We start from the raw sequence: 19779 nt of genomic DNA, 5'->3' as shown, positions 1-19779 counted from the left end.
GGTCTCGTAGCTCAGTTGGTTAGAGCGTTGGTCTTATGAGCCGAAGGTCGCGGGTTCGAGCCCCGCCGAGACCATCGTGTACAATTATGATCTATTTGTGATTAATGATATTATTTTATTTTTTCAACGAGTTATGAAAATGGTTCCTCAGCTATCTATTGTCATGTATTTTTGGTCCCCTAGGAATATATTTTTTACTAATAGTGACAATTTCTACCATAATGACAATTCAAATAAACGAATCAATCACGTTTTTATATACTTTTACCTTTTTAAAGAGTTATAAAAATGATTCATCAAACTATATTTGTCATTTATTTTTGGTCCTTAAGGAATACGTTTGCACTAATGATCATTAATTTTACAATCATATGATAGCTAATCTCGAGATTATAAATAAGCAAATGGCCCGGTTACATGTTAGAATTGATTCATCCGATACCTACATTATTTTGAATTAGTCACACCCCTTTGAACTGTTATTATTAGTTAAATTTTGATAAACTCATATTTATTTATGGATTTTTATGATTTTAGATATTGTGCAGAATTACTTATTTTCATGATTTTCTGTAGTTTTGATAAACTCATATTTTGAGTTACTTATTTCTATGATTTTTGGTTCCTTAGGAATATTTTTGCACTAATGACCACCAATTTTGCCATCACATGACAGCTAATCTCGATATTATAAATATGCAAATGGCCCCGTTACATGTTAGAATCCATTCATCCGATACCTACTTTATTTTGAAATAGTTGCACACTTTTGAACTATTATTATTAGTTATTGTGTAGAGTGGCTATTTCTATTTTTTAGAAGTCGATATGAAATTGAACATGTATATTTAGCTAATAGTAATGCTTAATATTTTTTATTTATTTTTTATTTTTTTTACAAATATGTAAAAATAACAATTGCGAGTTTGAGCCATACCGAGACCATATATAATGATATTTTTAATTAGTCGCACTTTATATATCTCATTTTTTCCAAAAATTATGAAAATGTTTCATAAACTATTTTTTGTCATGTATTTTTGGTACCTTAGGAATATTTTTGGTACCTTAGGAATATGTCTGCAGTTTTACACTAATAGTCACTAGTTATAGCATTGTCATTTGATAGCTAGCTTGATGCTAATCATCCTCCATAAGAAATAATTTTTTTATATGTATCAATCTTTCATAAGTTTTGATACTTATCATTTTATAGTGTTTTTGAAATATATATGATCCAATTGTTAATTTTTGATTTGCTTCAATTTTTAAAATTAAAATGATACTTATATATGTAAAGTATTAAATATAATATATATATATATATATATATATATATATATATATATATATATATATTAAGTTGCAATAAATATATTTCTTCCTTTCTTATTTTAAAGTTGTACATTAAAAAATATTTTTTTTTTACATTTTAATTTAATAATTAATCTTTTTTTTTTTTTAAATTAACCCGTATAACACATGAATCTCACATTTAGTGAAATTATAAATAAGAAGATGACCAATTACATGTTGGGATTGATTCATTCGATACCCACCTTGTTTTGAATCACTAATTGTTAGTCTTATAGGTTAAATTTTCATAAATTTCTATTTGTTTTATGTAGTTTCTATGTTTTTAAATAATTTTAGGTATTATGTCGAGTGAACTTGAAAATGGTTCCTCAACCATTTGTTTTATGAGTTTCTATGCTTCACACAGGGACGGATCCACAATAGATCTCGGGGTATCCCATGATGCCCCTAAAAAAATTCTAATATTGTAATGTTTTTAGAAAAGTTTTGTTGTAAATATATTTATATGTTTAGCGAGATAATAACAAAAGTTGTAGTTTTTTCAAATGGTTAAGGTGTTAGGGGGGTGTTTTTGGAAGTTGTAAGTTCAAATCTCTTTTCGAACATTTATATTCCTTATTTTCGCAGCTCCTTTTATATAACTTTATGCGGATTATACCTATTATATTATGATGTTGTGAAAATTAAGCACAAGTATTGAGTTGTCCAGTTGTAAAGCATGGAATTTTTAACTTTGAGGTCCTTATCGACCATAACATGAAACATAGCTCCTATACATCTGTCACACCCTCCGGACCAGAACGGCTGAAACATCCGGAGGCGGGTGACGTCATTGTGTAGTATAATAACAATTGCATATAAATGGATCATAGGAACACCAAACATCATACATTAATATAACCAGCTTACATTGTTTTACATCGTGTTTATGTTCTCAAATATTACACAAAAGAGCCATTAGTAAGCACATTCCAAAAATACATCAAAATAATCTCGAGCCCGCGATTCATAACCTGCTTATTGGTTTCCTGAGAATACAAGTCGTTTGAAAAGCGTTAACATAAAATATTTGGTGAGTTCATAAGCATTTGTGTATAAAAACTTTGATGATAGTTTAGGAATCCATAAAATCCAATATTTTCTTATCAAATAGTTGTAACTCTTGTTTCAAATATAGTATAGTTGCATGTGTGTCTTAAATCATCGTTTTCGAAATTGTACAAATCGTTTCCCCAGAAAATCTTATATTTTATGGTGTGTAAAATAGCAGGTTTGGTAAAAACATAACACTTGTGTGGAAAAATCTCATTGAGGTAGTCAAAATAGTTGGTTTTTAACCAAGGGTGAAATATGTATAAATACGTTTCTGATGTATTATAGTGAGTCATTATAACCATACTAATATGACATAGTGCCTGTTACGACGTTCTTCAGGCGTCGGTTTTATTCAAGACATTTTTCACCCCAGACTAGCCGATATAGCTGTAGCGAACAACAAAGGTGCGGTGTGTCAACCCCGTATAGATCTATACACAAATTCCCACTCCCCCTCCAGGAGACTCTGGTTATAACCCTTACAGGACTTAAGGGTACATTATTGTATGCAATATATGTACTGTGAAGACTCGTTTGACTAGAATACATACTGTTTTGAGCAAATCGTTGAAATCCATTATTTACCTATAAATAATAATAGTTGTACTTGTTGACTAGTTATTCCGTTTCGTTTCATTTGTAGAAAATAATTTGTTTTAAATATTTATCAAATCGATTCAATATAAGTGAATTTGGCTAAAATGGCTCCCCTCTCTCTATATATATCACTAAGTGAGACCTCATTTACCGGGGAAATGCCAAGTTATGATTTGTGTAAAACTATGACTTGTGTGAAGTTATGATATCAACTTTATGACATGTAAAAAATTTCTATCATAAAGGCCCCATTTACATATATTCTTGGTGAACTTACTTATATCAAAATTTTATAAATAACCCCTTGATAGTTTGCAAATAGTCATTTATGGAACACAAAGCTCAAATTTTGAAATTTTACACTTAGTGTCAACATTTCAAGGTCTATTTCAACAACTTTTATCTCTAGTTATGAAAAACATAGATATAATGGTGCATGTTGAACACCCCCAAAAACTTGGGAGGCTCTTTTTGTAAATTGTATTGTTCATGTAGTGATTAAAATATTATTTATTTTCATGGTTTCTGTGAAATCTCACGTTCACAGAGCGTAATGTGTGTGTGTGTGTGTGTGTATATATATATATATAATGATATTTCAACACACATATCAAACTCACGTATACATGGAATCATTCAAGAATTTAGAACAAGAGGTGACTTGTACTCTCCCCCAAAATCAATAAAAACTTAGAAAAAAAGTGGGGTATGAAGCTCACCTTGGTTTAGTTTGTTGGATGTTGGAAGAGGTGTAAGGAATTTCCAAGTTCCAGCACTTGGAGGTGTTCTTTGAACTTTAGAGAATCCTAAGAATAGTTATATGTGTAAATATAAGGAAATCTTAGGAATAATATGAAGAATCACAAATAAAAGAGGATGAACACTTACAAAAACTTTGGGAATTTTCCTTGAAGGGATGAAGTTTGAGTCTTGAAGGAGTTTGAGAGAATCCTTAGGAGCTTGCTGGAGGTGAAAGTGGAAAATGGAATAAGGGGGAAGAAGAAGTTCACGGATTCTAGATGGAGGGATAATGAGTGACTTGACATTTGCATGGAAAACTGGTGGGTAAAGTTTATTTTCGAAGGATAATGTATGTTTAATCAGGATTTGCATGGGAAAATAGGGGATTTAGCATCACATCATAAAGTCAAACTCCCTTATCTTCTTAGAAACTCTTTAAAAACCTTGGATATTATTTTATTTAAATATTTTAAAATAATTAATTTTGGCATATAATAGGGGTTTAACGGGTTTAGGACATGAAAAATACGAGTTTGGAGGAATTCCCGACGTCAAAATGTCCTAAAATGTTGAAAAAGTCCGAAGATAACCAAAATCCGGAGTGAGGGTTGGTTCCTGCGAGGTTCCGAAAGGTTTAGGAGAAGTTCTGGAGCCATTTGCTAAGGTCCGGAGTCACCATGCGAAATCTTGAGCATTTCCTTATGATCCCGAGTCAGGTACAAAGTCCAGAGGTCCGGTCCGAGGTGCGAGGCTAGAAGATCAGGACTGAAGATTCTGAAGCGAATCTATTCCGGAGTGAAGTAAGGAGGTCTGAAGCAAGGGTGTCTCCGAGAAGCAATTCCTCTTGACTCCTTAGAAGGGTTCTTGTAACGCCCGTAGATCCGGGCTAGTCAATTTAGAGACGATAAGAGTCAAAAATAACTTTTTGATGGAAGATTATTTAGAAGGAGTAATATTAACTAAGTTGTAGTATCTGTTACAAGGATTCCGTACATATAAAGAACGTCGAAATCCGAGTTATAACGAAGAAGTTATGACTTGTTGAAGTTTCGCAACAAAACCGACACGACACAGCGCGACATAAATAGTGAATTTATGATAGCGCGATATTTGGATTTATTGATCTAAACAAAAGTCGTATAATACGTTAATCCAAGAGCGTGCATGAAAAGAACACCCAAATCTGACTTCGTATGAGGAAGTTATGATTTTTCGAAGTTTCGGCTTAGCGGTGTACAACCCGAAGTTCGAATAAGAGATCGAGCGATATTTAGCCGAAACAATCTAAACAAGAATTGAAGATCTCATCTATAGTAGTCCAACGGTGAAAAGACAGACGAAAACGGACGACAAATGAAGAATTATGAGTTTATAACGGAGTTTTTCCTGTCCCAATCTACTAAAAATAATATATTAATAATATATTTAAAATAAAGTCAAAATTAGCCAACGAAGTCAAAATGAGAGTTCTAGAGCATAATCTCACCTACGCGTGGATATAAAGAACGTCGAAAACAAAGCTCGTATGCGAATGTTATGAATTTATGAAGTTCAGGGAGTGAACCCCAAAGCTGTGTCAGAGTTCACGACGTGAACTGACTTTTGATGCCTTCTGGAGCCTCACAGACGCAAGTTGCGATGATGCACCTGATGACGACTGAACTCACGACGTGAATATTTGAGATTCACGACGTGAATCCAGAAAATTAGCCATATAAATAGAAATCGAAGGGCAGCCGATTTAGGTTGCTACTTTAGCACTCTCTCACTCTCGATACCCTCTCTTAGCCTCTTTTAACCCCCCTGAAGCCCTGATATCACCCCGACACCCGAATCAAGTCCCAAAGCCCTAAAGATCCCGAGGAGAAAAGAGTTTCAAGCCGAAGCTCTGCCCACGAGAAGCCCGGTGTGTGAAGATATTCCAGTTTCATCGAAGAACTCCTACTTGAAGAGTCGTAGTGCTATCCGAACATCGTCTAATCAAGTGAGTGTATAGTCCCTTTCATAAACACGATTTTAATACAAGTATTGGTTGAATGTATTACATCTATGTTACGAGTGAGTGTGTAGTTACTTTCTTCTACCACATAGATATGAAGTATTTGCTGTGAAATACGTGCTATGTGTCTATATGTTGTTTGTTTACTTGAGATGGTTGTTGAATGAATGTTTTATACATGTTTTTAAATAATTTAAGCTATATATGTAATTTATATATACAAATATGTTGGGTAGAACATGGGTAGATGAAATAGGTGGTGTGTGAGGAAAGATTAGTTTGAGGATGAGACGAAAGATGATATAGATCATGAGATGGGGGTGACAGGTGAAAAATGAGTGAAACCTTTACCCAACGATGGACCCTGCCATTCATCAGAGTAGGGATGACAACCACAGACTATTCTAGATAGTCCTGTGGAACACTAGCAAGCTCGCAACTTGTAGGTGTTGTGAACGATGTGTTCACCGATGTACTCTAAAAACCCATTGATATGTATTGCTAGAGAAGTCTCGGAACCAATATTGTCAATAAACGAGATAAACCTCGACGACTATGGAGTTAGCGGTTGGTAACTACGGAGATATAGTGTTTGTTGAGAAAACCCTGGCAACGATGGATTTCGTGTCGATTCCTTAGGATAATCCTTAGGAATCAATGAACGAGGAATACTTTGTTCTTAGGGTAATCTTTAAGAAATAAAAAGGAGATAATGGGGTGGGTAATTGGGGTTGATTGTGTGATGATTAAATATAATAATAATTATATTATTGTGGGTTGAAAACCCTATATGCTCACCAGGCTTCCAAGCCTGACCCACTCAATTTTCTTTGTATTACAGGTAATGACACGAGAGTATAAGTCGGATGACTTGACGAGAGACTTTGGATTATAGATCAGTAGTTATAAATAATTGTTATGTTGTAAGGTCTGTATTGTACTATTTATGCTTTTGGTCTGTATCAAAACATGACATCCCAAGATTTTGTTATTTAATGAAAATACATTCTCTTTGAGAAATGTTTTGATAAATTTTATCATATTTTGTTTTGGGAACAAATTCCGCATCTCTTTTAATCAAATGATTACTTTGATTTTATAAAACAAAGCATAAACAAATCGGTCTTTTCTGGCCATGAAATTGGGGATGTCATAGTGTCGGACCAAGAGGGTTCAGGAGTAAGAGGGTTCATGAGCAAGAAGTTTAGGAGCAAGAAGGTGCGAGAGGTTCAGGACCAAGAGGTTTCAGGAGCAAGAGGTTCAGGAGTAAGAGGGTTTCGGATAAAGAAGGTCCTTTTGGGTGTTCCTCTTCCAGTTTTGGGCTATTTTCGACTGAGGAAGGTACGTAGAGAGATTTAGGATAAATTTCACATACTTGGAGAGATTTAGGAGAGATTTCACATACTTGGAGAGATTTAGGAGAGATTTCACTTACTTGGAGAGATTTGGGAGAGAGAGATATAGTGGGAGAGATTGATAGAGACTTTGTCGGGAGTCCTTATTAATGTTTTTCTTTGTAGAGTAAGGACTTTAGACTTAGTTACCTCTCATTTTGTGTGCTTTACACCCCCGCAGGGTACTTAATAGTGCTTTCTAAAGCTGTTACTTTCCCAAATCAAATTAGGGTGTTAAATTTTGAACATTTGGGACTTTCAAGTGTTACTTTGCATTAAGATTTATAGTTGTACATAAAGAAATCCCTAACGCATAACACTAGTTAAGTTGACCAAGTTGACTTATTAACCTTGACTCGGCTCTGACTTGACCATAAACTTGTCGGTTGTCACATCTGTTATATAAATAATAAAAGCTTTTCAATTCTCAACTAGTTAAACTTTCGAATGGTTTTGGTTTTAATCCCGAAACCGAGTTTGGAAAATCGAGAAACCGGACCCATCAGTTTAGGATACCCCTTACTTTGACCCCGGCTCCACCACTGTTTTTACAATCAATCATATTTTATATATCTCATTCTTTTCAATGAATTATGAAACTGATTCCTCAACAAATTTTCAGGTTGTTATTTTTGGTACATATTTTGGTCAAAAAATCGATCAAGTGCAATTCAACCAAATTGTATGAGGGGTTGTGGTGTTAGTGTAATACAAGTGTAAAATATTGATTAAAGTGAGATATGTGAGTTACAGGGAAAGTCTTTGATCCTTCATAGGATCTCCGACATAAAACCTTGGCAGGTGATAATGATCAGCTGCCTTGTTGCTTTTTATTGATTTTAATATGAGATTACAGAGATGATGAAGATAATATGAGTACAAGTGTAATGGTAGAGCTGATTGTTTGTGTGGTGTGCGATTTACATGTGTTATTTATAGTCTAAGCTAGTTAGCAAGAAGTCTGATATTTCCAAGATCCTCCTTAAACAAGTATTTGCATGTTGTTTGACTTGGTATTCTCAAGTCTTAAGCTTGGTCAAAAAGTCAACAGTCAACTGAAGTGAACATACAGACCCTCATGACGTGACCAATTATGGCCTCACGTTGTTGATATGTGTATATCCATACATATAATTATACATCATATCTTAATATTTTTAATTATTTTTTTGCCCTTTATAGAACAAAAAGTACTTAATTTCTTATGTATTGTGTTGAAGGGGTAAAAGACATGCTTGGAGAAAAAAAGAAGCATGAAGCTGGAAGTTAGGAATTTTAATGAAGACTTTTAAATGAAGAAAAATACACTTACCACGTCATGGTGACACCCCCACGACATGGTGTTTTGGAACCTTCTCGATTGACTTCGAAGACTTGCTTACGTGATAACTATGCAGACCACGATGTGGTGGCCTTACCACGTCGTGGTGATCTGTTTTTCAGAAATATATAAATATGAGCCATTCTTCTCTGAATTAATAACTTTTGCTGGGAGCTATTGATGATTTTTGAAGGCCAACGATCTTAATTGAAGCTTGAAGTGAAGAAATCAATTATAGCTTGGAAATTGAGAGCATTAAGGCAATAAAACTCTTAATTACGACTTTCTATTCTAGTTTAATCATGTCTATGCATATGAAATTCATTTTTTGAATTTAGTTGCTGAAATCATGGGTTAAAACCCCGAGACTTTCGTTTGGTGTAGATTTGCTTGACTATCTATGGTTTGATTTATGGTTAGGATTAAGTTTATTTAGTTATTTGTTAGATTAGCTTGTTAAAGAGCCTTCCGTGCTTATGATAATTGCTTAATCTATTTATCGTTGAGTTTAATTAAGTTTGTATGATTATCTTTCTTAATTAAACTTGAATCTTATAATCTTTGTGGATTGCAAAAATTATAGGACTAGAGTTTTGACTAAAACCTAGGGTGTAGGAGCTAATATATGATGACTAATCATATATTGAATTGAATCAATTAACCAAATTTGATCAATCTATGATAAGTATAATTTAACTCGAACTGAACACTAGTGAGCTAATATGTTTTGACTAAAACCTAGGGTTAGACAGAAAAGTGGGTAAATAGGTGTAGGAGCTAATATATGATGACTAATCATATATTGAATTGAATCAATTAACCAAATTTGATCAATCTATGATAAGTGTAATTAACTCGAATTGAACACTAGTGAGCTTGTTAGTTTATCCGTCTGATCACCATATGAATGAACTTGTTTTCTAAATGATTAAGTTAGTGAATATTAACTTGGTCATATTAGGAATGGGTAACCAGTTGAACATTAATCCATTGAACTTCCATAAATCAACCATAATAGCAAGTAAATTAAAGCTAAATGAAGGTCTCTCATATACCTTGGTTTAAATCGGTTCTTTTTGTTTCTTGCTTTAGTTTGATATTTGCTTTAGTTAATTGTTAGTTTAGCTTAGTTAATTAAGTTTCTAGTCTTGTAAAACTAGAGAAAACTCTTTTTTCTAAATTTATTAATAATTTAGTTAGGTAGTAGATAATAATTAGTTGAATATCCCGTTCCCTGTTTTCGATATCTGTCTATTGTGCTTACTATTTACAATAAGGTACACTGCCTTAGGGATAAATTAGTTACATTCGTAGGATAAAACTAGTGCATTTTTATTTCTCACATCAAGTTCTTAGCGTCGTTGTCGGGGAATGATCCATTTTTGGAAAATTTTAATATCCTATTTTATTAGGATTTTGCTTCTATTTGTTTTTAAATTTTCATTTTAGGTTTTATTTCTGTTTGACCCTGTAACACCCCATCTTTCAAGTAACTTCAAATTCATCCATTGGATTTTGAATTATGTCATTTTTTGGCCCTTGGTTTGGAAAGAAATGTCAAAAGGAGGCCCTAGTGACAAAATGTTGATTTTGGAAACTTGAGTAGTACGCTGGGCGTACATGTGAGTACACTAAGCGTACTAGGGCGTGCCCTAGTATGCTAGGCGTACACATATGTACGTTGGGCGTACGAGTGTCGGGGTGAAACCCTAACTTTTAGGGTTTTGGAGCCTAAAAATATGTTGTTGGTGTGATTGAATGAAAAGAAAGACCATCAAGGAGTCAAGGAATGAATTAAGTTTGTAAATCTGGGGTTATTAAAGGACCTTAAGTCCTTTCCCCCAGCTACCTTTTCCACTTTCACATCCATAGAGAAACCCTAATCGAGGTACCCCCTATGTTGAGTATGTGTGAGGCTAAAAGTGTGTGTTTGGTGAATTCTTGAAAAGGCTTGAAGATTTAGAGGCTTGGAACGAGAAGAAGCTTGTAGATCCAACATCTACATCATGTTGGCATCCATTTAGAGGTAAAAAGTCCTTACCTTGGCTTTCCATTTCTTAGATCTCTTCTTTTGTAAGTATATGGGCATATTTGGTGCAAAATGGGGCCATTCTCAGGTTTGAGCTTGTCATGAGAATATGGTATGCCCTAATCCTCTTCCTAAGGCTCGTTTTGAGGGTTTTAGCTTCTTGAAGCCTTGCATGCATGTAAAGTTAGCAACTTTACGTGATAATTACACCCTATGATGATAAATCTACAGTTTGGAGCCTTAGTTTCGGTTAAAAGCGTCTGAATGAGAAATGGGTTGAAGGAACTCAACGAGTTGCATAAGCTAACTCGACGAGTTGATTAGGATTTACCCGCCTTCTGGATTACGAGTGAACTCGGCAAGTGGGTGAGATGACTCGGTGAGTTGATGAGGGTTTTCCTGATCTTTTGGACACTGAAGAACTCGACGAGTTACTCCGGTAACTTAGCGAGTCGACTAGAGTTTTCAGTTTTGAAGTTCTGAAGTAACTCGATGAGTTACTCAGGGAACTCGACGAGTTGGCCCTAGTTTTCGGTTTCCAAGTTCTGGAGGAAATCGACGAGTCAATGGATGAACTCGACGAGTTGGGTCAACATGGACTGTTGACCTTAACTGTTGACTTTGACTTTAACCAAAGGTTGACCAAGTTTGACTTTTGAGGGTATTTTGGTAATTTGGTATTTTAATGGAATAAGTATATGATGGTTACAGGCAGTTGAGTTTGGAGCCGAGAGTGGGAGATAAATCTTCTTGATTTCAGCACTACTTGTGAGGTGAGTTGTTCTCAGTATACTAACGCACTAATGCCGACCCTTTTTGGATTGTTATGCTAGTTATTGCATGATGATATGCTTTAGGTCGGTATCCTGGTATATAGGACGATGTTATGATTAGTGATCTGCTAGATCGGTTTGATTGTTTGTACATGCTAGCTAGCTTATGGTATTTATGTGTTGATTGTGCATGTGGGGTTGGGTTGAGGCAGACTCGCTTTGTGTTGAAGGCTAATAGACCCAGGGCGGACCGGATAGACTGTAGACCCATTAGGGCATATCAGTTAGGCCGAAGGCCCGGACGGTCCAGACAGACTAAAGGCCCGGGTGGGCGGACCAGACATGCTGAAGGTTCTGAGAGTGGGCCAGATAGATTGCAGGCCCGACGAGGGCAATCCAGTCATATTGTAGATTCTATATGCATGCTGTTTATTTGCTATGATATGTTTTTGATTTGTATAGCGTTGGTATTTTTGAGGAACTCACTAAGCTTTGGACTTACAATTTTGGATTTTGTTTCAGGTACTTCGAATGATCGCGGGAAGGCAAAGGCTTGATCGTGCACCTCCTTGTATTTTATATTCTTGATTTTTGGGATACTCTGATATGAAACTATCTTGAAAACATTTTGTAATTAAATGGTGTATTTAAGTGGTTGATATATTTTTTTATTTTTTATTTTTAATTTCATGAATTTTTATGGATATTACATGACTCATGTGAGTACGTAGGGCGTAACCCATAGGTACGCTTACTGTACACGAAGCCTCGCATTGACCAACTTATGGGGTGTCCGACCTAGTATGCGAGGCGTACTCCCACCTACGTGGGGGGGTACCCTCGCACCCTTCAATATCCATTTAGTGCTTAATGGCTTAAGCACTTAAGTCCATACTTCAAATCTACTGTCCAAATGTGCTCTTGAGTCATAAAGTTTCCAACTTTATGACTTTACAAACTCACAATGTGCTTAACACAAGGTCTTAATCCATTAATACCTTCTACAAGATGCACGAAACAATTCTAACCAAAGGGACTTCATTTTTATGACTAAGGACCCCTCCCAGGGTCTGAAAGGACAACTCAAAACTTCCAAAACATGCCATGATCAAGATGGGACTTTTGTGATCAGAATGTAACATAAAACACCCCAAAATGAGATCTAGCAAACAAGTCATCAAGGTATGAACTTTATACCTTGAGACGATGGAGAAAGGAGCAAAACTTCCAGATCCAAGCCTTGCTTCAAGCTCATAAGCTTTATCACCACCTTCTTCTTCTTATGGAGCACTCACAACTCACACTCAACCTTCCAAGGGCTCTAGAGAGGCTAGGGGAGTACGGGAAATCAACTTTTGCTAATGGAGGCTGAAAAGTAAGGAAGAAATGAGACTTAAGGATGTTTAAATACTTGCCAAACCCTAAAAAGTAGGGTTTCCACTTTTAGGAAGTACACCCATCGTACCAAGATGTACGCCCAACGTACTAGGACGCGCCCTAGTACTCTTAGCGTACACCTCATATGCATGGCTTACTTCGAAGCCATAATTACCACAATGCCATTTAGGCCCTTATGGTCATAAGTCTTAAACTTTGAGACCAATTGCAATATAATTAAATTAAAGGACCGAATTACCTTGACATTAGGATGTTACAAAAAATAAAAAAACAATATCTAATTTTATATAGTTTTGAAAACTTTATTTATAATATTTTTAATTATTCATAAATAACTAAAATAATTTGCTATTGTAACTATATCCAATATTTTAAAATATTTTATTTTCAGCTTTGTAAACAATTTTTTATAAATGATATTTATATATATATATATATATATATATATATATATATATATATATATATATATATATATATATTATATTACAAAGGACATTATGTTTATATTTTATATACACTTATTGATTTTTTATTTTTAAAACTTACATACGATCATTTTATTTTTAAATTGATATCTTTTGTTTATAATGAGACTTGAATTCTTAACTTTCAGTTGATGATACCTGATTGTCAACTATTGATACAATTACATCAAAAGCCTTTTGGTTGTATACACTTATTGATTAATATATTTTTACTCGGTTATATATATATATATATATATATATATATATATATATATATATATATATATATATATATATATATATATATATATATATATATATATATATATATATATATATATAGCAAGAAATATGTTTGAATACCTCATTATATTTTTTAAGCCTACTAAACATCTTGTTCATTTTATTATATTATTTTTTTATTATTTCTTTTACTGTTTTATTCCTTCAAAGTTGGATAGAAAATGCCTAGACTAGTTGGACTAAAAATGTTGTTTTTTTAGCTGGAAGATAAAATTTAAAATAGGTAATTTCATGGTCAATTTGGTTTTCGAAATAAGGCAATTTTAGAACAATGTTAAAACCGTTACTTGGCCTTTATGGTTTGAAAATTTTGCAGTCAATTTTGATAACTCTGTTTTAGTCGTAGACATTTGACCAATTTTTCATCTTTTCTCATTTCCTCATTATATTTTTGTGTTGATCATTAAAAGTGTACTCATATTTAATTCAATTCTAATCCCATAATTCTCTTATCAAGTTCATCGGTTGCAAATTTGATTGTTGTTTATGATACCGTATAAGTTACACGAGAACAATCCAGAACAAATCAGACAAGAAAATAAACAGTAGTGAAAGCTTGATAGGTAAGGAGATTATCACTATCTCTCATGAAGAAAGAGTATGCAGGCCCAAATGTGAGATTATTTATTTGCTTATTTTTTTAAAATAGTTTTAGTTAAAATTAATTATAAAAAGATAAAAATATTATATATCTTTTATATGTGGGTGAGGAACAACTACAATACAAATGGAAAAGAAAAATCTCCAATAAAATCTTAAAAATTTAGATGATTTAAATTCAACTTATATATTTTAAACAGAAAAATCTTGACTATTTTATATTTTATCCAAATTAACGAAACTATCATTTTTTTTTCATAGAAAATGATAAATCATCGTAGGACTGTAGGAGACTATTTAATTTCTCAAAAATAAATAAATTAGACTTTTCGTTCAAAAGCTTTCTATGAAGTTTTCTGATAGGATTCCAAAAAACAATGGACCATTGATGAGGTTTGGGAAAATGATTCTTGAGGGTAATTAACTTTTGCGTTTGTACTCATTTGGTCCCTTTTTTTTTTTTTTTTTTTTTTGTGTTCAGTATACCATCGAACTTGTTGTTAGTGTTTACCATAGCCCTTTTGACCGGCTTTTGACCCGTGATAGCCGGTCAAAGGGTTATGGTGAACACAAACAACAAGTTCGATGGTATATTGAGTACAAAAAAAAGGAAAGGGACCAAATGAGAACAAACGCAACAGTTGGTTACCCTCCTGATTCATTTTCTCTTTACTCATTTACAACAAATCTCACATCATCTCCTACTAATATTAATGACTTTATGAGATTCATTCTTGCTTCTCTTCAAAACATAACCTACGAAAGGACATTATTCATACATGTACAACTTTGTAATACACTTGAATATTTATTAGGGGAATCTTGAATAAGTAGGCGTATTTCATGACTACATTTACATTTGCAATCAAATGATTTATCGTATCATGGATTCTAGACAAGTCTACAAACGAGTGGAATCACAAGTGCTGTGATTTTGGAGTTTACTTAGCTTTAAGATCGAACTCATGGGATAAGATACAACATCAATATGTACAATATCATGCTGCTTTTGTAGACACATCACCATAATATTGTACATATTGATGTTTTATCTTATCCCATGAGTTCGATCTTAAAGCTAAGTAAACTCAAAAATCATAGCACTTGTGATTCCACTCGTTTGTAGACTTGTCTAGAATCCATGATACGATAAATCATTTGATTGGAAATGTAAATGTAGTCATGAAATGCGCCTGCTTAGTCAAGATTCCCCTAATAAATATTCAAGTGCATTACAAAGTTGTACATGTTTGAATAATATCCTTTCGTAGGTTATGTTTTGAAGAGAAGCAAGAATGAATCTCATAAAGTCATTAATATTAGTAGGAGATGATGTGAGATTTGTTGTAAATGAGTAAAGAGAAAATGAATCAGGAGGGTAACCAACTTTTGCGTTTGTTCTCATTTGGTCCCTTTCCTTTTTTTGTACTCAATATACCATCGAACTTGTTGTTTGTGTTCACCATAACCCTTTGACCGGCTATCACAGGTTAAAAGCTGGTCAAAAGGGCTATGGTAAACACTAACAACAAGTTCGATGATATATTGAATACAAAAAAAAGAAAAGGGACAAAATGAGTACAAACGCAAAATTAATTACCCTCAAGAATCATTTTCCGATGAGGTGTTGTTGTTAAATGTTTAGACACTCTACGATAAGCACACGGTTATTACTGTGACCCGTCGCTTAGTTTCCATTAAAACAGACAGCTGTCTACGTTATAATCTTGTGCTCGTCAACACCGGAAACTCTCTGTCGCCCTTGTTCTCTCCCCCATTTTTGCTGGATTGCGCAGGGACTGACCGGCGTACTCTCCTCAGAACTACAGAGAAGCGGCGCATCTTAGCGCACCGTCATTGATGTATTTTCCTTAATAACATCCGTATCTCGATCTTCAATGGCGAATCTTTGATCGATTTCCGATCTGGTGCGTGTGTATCCTATTGACGGCGTATACTCTCAATTAGATTTCTTAATTGAATTTTTGTTTCTAATATATGAATTTGTCTGTTTTGATTATTTCTACAGCTATAAGTGTGTATATACGCGTTTTTTAGGGTTTTTTCTTCGACTTCATTTTGATTCTTCGATGGCTGCTCCACCAGCAAGGGCACGAGCAGATTATGATTACCTTATTAAACTCCTTCTGATCGGCGATAGCGGTGAGATTTTGTTTCATCATATCATATTATCATATCTACTATTTATATTTGAATAGCGTTGTATCTATGTGGCTGTATGCTATTGAAATTGGTTAATCAATGCTTGTGATGGAGTGTTAGACTGGTTGCTGATCTTTTGGAAGTTGAAAAAAAAAACAAATCTATGCATTTTGAATGAGATTTTTGTACTAATTTAGGTTGATTGTTCATATAGGGCTTGTTTTTGTTGGAATGTTTGATTTGTTGTTTGTTGAGTTGTCTGAGTAATATGCTGCTGTAGTATGCAATAGTGTTCTCATCACATGAAGGCTCAGCTTACTGGGAAAGAAATCCTTTGATTGCTGATGCTTTAATTGCTATGTTTGTGGTTGAGACTCTACCCTGTTCTTGGTTTTCTAACTGGTGAGTGGTTCTCCAATTGAAGGCGATGATTTTGAATCAATAAAAATACAGCATAGAAAGAGATAGCATTGAAAAATGAAAACGGATTTGCAACATTGTCGTTTTCACATGACACTGCTGTCGTGAACACGTGAGATAGTAGTTACGAGAGGATTAATGAGAATTGGAGGAAACTAAAATATATAAGAGATTAAATCTATGTGTAAATGCTAAGATCAAATCTTATAGATCATAGGAGATTATAGACTATAGAGTGACCTTATAGAAGAAGAAAACCATGAACGGAATTTATACAGGCAATCTTGCTAATAACAACCAAAATACTTGCTCTAAAAACTACAATATATATCAACTATTCTAATTTTCTCCTATTCTTTGAATTTCCATTTGTGCCCTTGTCTTCTCCATAGCTTAATAGGTAAATGCTAGTCTGAAGTTTTATAATTTTGGACAATACAACCCAATAAAGCTAATGCATATCCTGAATAGCAACAATGGGATCAACTACAAGTTGTGATTAGTTGGCTATTCAAATAAGTGACGATGAACAAAAAATATTGTGCTTGATACTGTGGAAACTTTATTTGTTTTGTCACTTATCATCTTGATGTACATTTTTTTATTTATGGGTTTTTGCTGTGATATTTTGGGTTCAGTGGATGAAGCCAAATAAGTTGAAACTCTTCCCCAAAGTTAAACTATTTGTGGTTTAACTTCTCCCATGGGATATTGTGTAAAGCTGCATGCTCAGTCACCATAACTGAACATGATGAATAGAAGCTGTTTTTTTTGCTTGATGGAATAGAAATCTAGAATGGACCATAACTGTAGGAATTTGATTTGATTCCTTCTACTTGTTAATTTTCAGTTATTAGGTATTTAATTTTTTTTTTTTTTTTTTTTTTTTTTTTATATAATTCAATTCCATTATGGAATGGAATGAAAAATTGTAAGACAACCCATATTTATTATCCCAGATTCCTAATAATGTTACAACATAATAAAGATAAATGATAAAACCACCACTTAAACCTAATTACAACCATAATTGGCATCTTAAATACTTCCCTGTATGATTTGTATCCTAAAAGATGTCAGAATATCAGAGCTTAACTGTAATTAATTACAGGTGTGGGTAAAAGTTGCCTTCTTTTGCGTTTTTCTGATGGTTCTTTCACCACTAGTTTCATCACTACAATTGGGTGAGTTAATTTATTTACAACACTTTAAAAAGATTAATTCGTTTTTTTTTTTAAATATATCTAAATAACTAAATTCTTGACACAGTATTGATTTCAAGATAAGAACTGTTGAGCTCGATGGCAAACGTATCAAACTCCAAATTTGGGACACAGCTGGTCAAGAACGATTCCGAACCATCACAACAGGTACAGATTTTTCTCATGTTTTTCAGATTATAATGCTATGTTATGTAATTGACACTTTTACCCCTCTATACTCCAGCTTACTACAGGGGTGCTATGGGAATTTTATTGGTGTATGATGTTACTGACGAATCATCTTTCAACAGTAAGTTCTTTTTTTTTTTTTTCTAAAAACTTTATAATAATGAATGACACATTGTTGACAAATCTCTTTATATATTCCAGACATAAGAAACTGGATTCGTAACATTGAACAACATGCTTCAGACAATGTTAACAAGATTCTTGTTGGGAATAAGGCTGATATGGATGAAAGCAAAAGGGTATGCTAGTTTTTCTATTTTATTTTTCCAGTTTTACCCTTCAAAAAAACAAAAAATGATGTGTCATGGAGTCATGATCTTGTTTTCTTGTAGGCTGTTCCAACTGCAAAGGGTCAAGCTCTTGCGGATGAATATGGCATTAAGTTTTTCGAAACTGTAAGTACACTTTTTTAATATCTTTGAATTATTTATTTGAAACTGTTAAAAGACAATTCAGTAAATTACATTTTGGTTCCTGAGCATTGCTGGTTTTTGCAATTTTGGCCCCTATTTGAGGTTTTGTAACGTTTTTGGTCTTTGATCCAAGTAAAATAACTAATATTTTAGATTTGCAAAAATCAGCTATACTTAGGGACTAAAAATTGACATTTTACTTGAAGCAAGGACCAAAAACATTACAAAAACCTTTTTAGTAAAGGACCAAAATTGCAAGAAAAAAACAAGGTAGGGACCAAAATTGCAAAAACTAGCTATACTTTATAATCATCATTTTACTTGGAACATGGACCAAAAACTTCAAATGAGGACCAAAATTGAAGGGTTAAACAATTTTGGATAAAATATGCAAATATGAGCTATACTCGGGGACCAAAGATGTATTTATTCTACTGAAGATTTTATTGAAAAAGAAACTTGTGTTTTTGGCAGAGTGCAAAAACAAACCTAAATGTGGAGCAAGTTTTCTTTTCGATAGCAAAGGATATCAAGCAAAGGCTTTCAGATACTGATTCCAAGGCGGAGGTATATTCTGGATTAAAAGTTAAAACAGGGGGCAATCAATGTTTAAAGTTAATAATTAGTTAATTAATGAACATGAGGATTTTAAATGCAGCCATCAACGATTAAAATTAATCAACCAGATGCAACAGCTGGGAATGGTCAACTTGGACAGAAATCAGCTTGCTGTGGTTCTTAAAAAAAAAATATGATGGTGGAGGAGAGTGCTTGTAAAATGCAACAACTTATTTGCTTGCTATTCTTCAATTGGAAGATTGTGTTGTGGTAGTGTGTGAAAGGTAGTAGCTCCTTTTTATTTTGAAAAATCATTTTTCTTTCCTTATATAATTTGATTTTGTTTTGACATGGCGATGTGGTAGACAATGTTTGTGTTTGTTTTTCCCTGGCCTAATGTGTTATAGCACTAACAATGATGTCATCAAACGATTGTAACTATACTTATTGTGTGGAGGCCTTCCTGTTTCTATATATTTTTTTCCAACTATATATATTAAAAACCGTTAGCAGAAAAGTGTCAGTTTACATGCTTACATGCTGATTGACATAATTTGGTTTTGCAACCACGACAAGTCAGACAGAGTGGTTCTGTTTACAAGATTTATCCAACATAGTCTCCTTGCAAAAATGTTGACTTTCTAGGCATAAACCTATTCCACCTACTACCAAACTCAAATTAGGCAAAATCTCACCATCAATATGCTTTCTAATGTTACTAACCGAAAACGTATGGC

General features: G+C 33.7%; 1 protein-coding gene and 1 non-coding gene across 2 annotated transcripts; both read left to right on the top strand.

Annotated features, from left to right (window-relative positions):
- On the top strand, positions 1-74 carry TRNAI-UAU (transfer RNA isoleucine (anticodon UAU)). The gene has a single exon. It is a non-coding gene; the product is annotated as a tRNA-Ile (tRNA).
- Positions 75-15734: 15660 nt separating this feature from the next.
- LOC145012274 (ras-related protein RABE1c) lies at positions 15735-19516 on the top strand. Its single transcript, XM_078971065.1, has 9 exons — positions 15735-15965; positions 16067-16200; positions 17732-17804; positions 17890-17990; positions 18067-18132; positions 18213-18310; positions 18404-18466; positions 18959-19051; positions 19143-19516. Exons 2-9 carry the CDS (start codon positions 16128-16130, stop codon positions 19224-19226), a joined length of 651 nt encoding a protein of 216 aa, XP_078827191.1. The 5' UTR covers positions 15735-15965; positions 16067-16127; the 3' UTR covers positions 19227-19516.
- The last annotated feature ends 263 nt before the right edge of the window (positions 19517-19779 follow it).

The sequence above is a fragment of the Lactuca saligna genome, chromosome 8 (genome assembly GCF_052625555.1).
Source record: "Lactuca saligna cultivar CGN05327 chromosome 8, ASM5262555v1, whole genome shotgun sequence".
NCBI classification, from domain to species: Eukaryota; Viridiplantae; Streptophyta; class Magnoliopsida; order Asterales; family Asteraceae; genus Lactuca; species Lactuca saligna.
This window is presented reverse-complemented; position numbering and strand designations above follow the sequence as displayed.

Excerpts from the sequence above, each read along its gene's own strand:
- LOC145012274 (XM_078971065.1), top strand. The coding sequence starts at position 16,128 with ATGGCTGCTCCACCAGCAAGGGCACGAGCAGATTATGATTACCTTATT. Across the intron at positions 18,311-18,403 it reads ATATGGATGAAAGCAAAAGG|GCTGTTCCAACTGCAAAGGG; the intron begins GTATGCTAGTTT and ends GTTTTCTTGTAG. Across the intron at positions 18,467-18,958 it reads GCATTAAGTTTTTCGAAACT|AGTGCAAAAACAAACCTAAA; the intron begins GTAAGTACACTT and ends TGTTTTTGGCAG.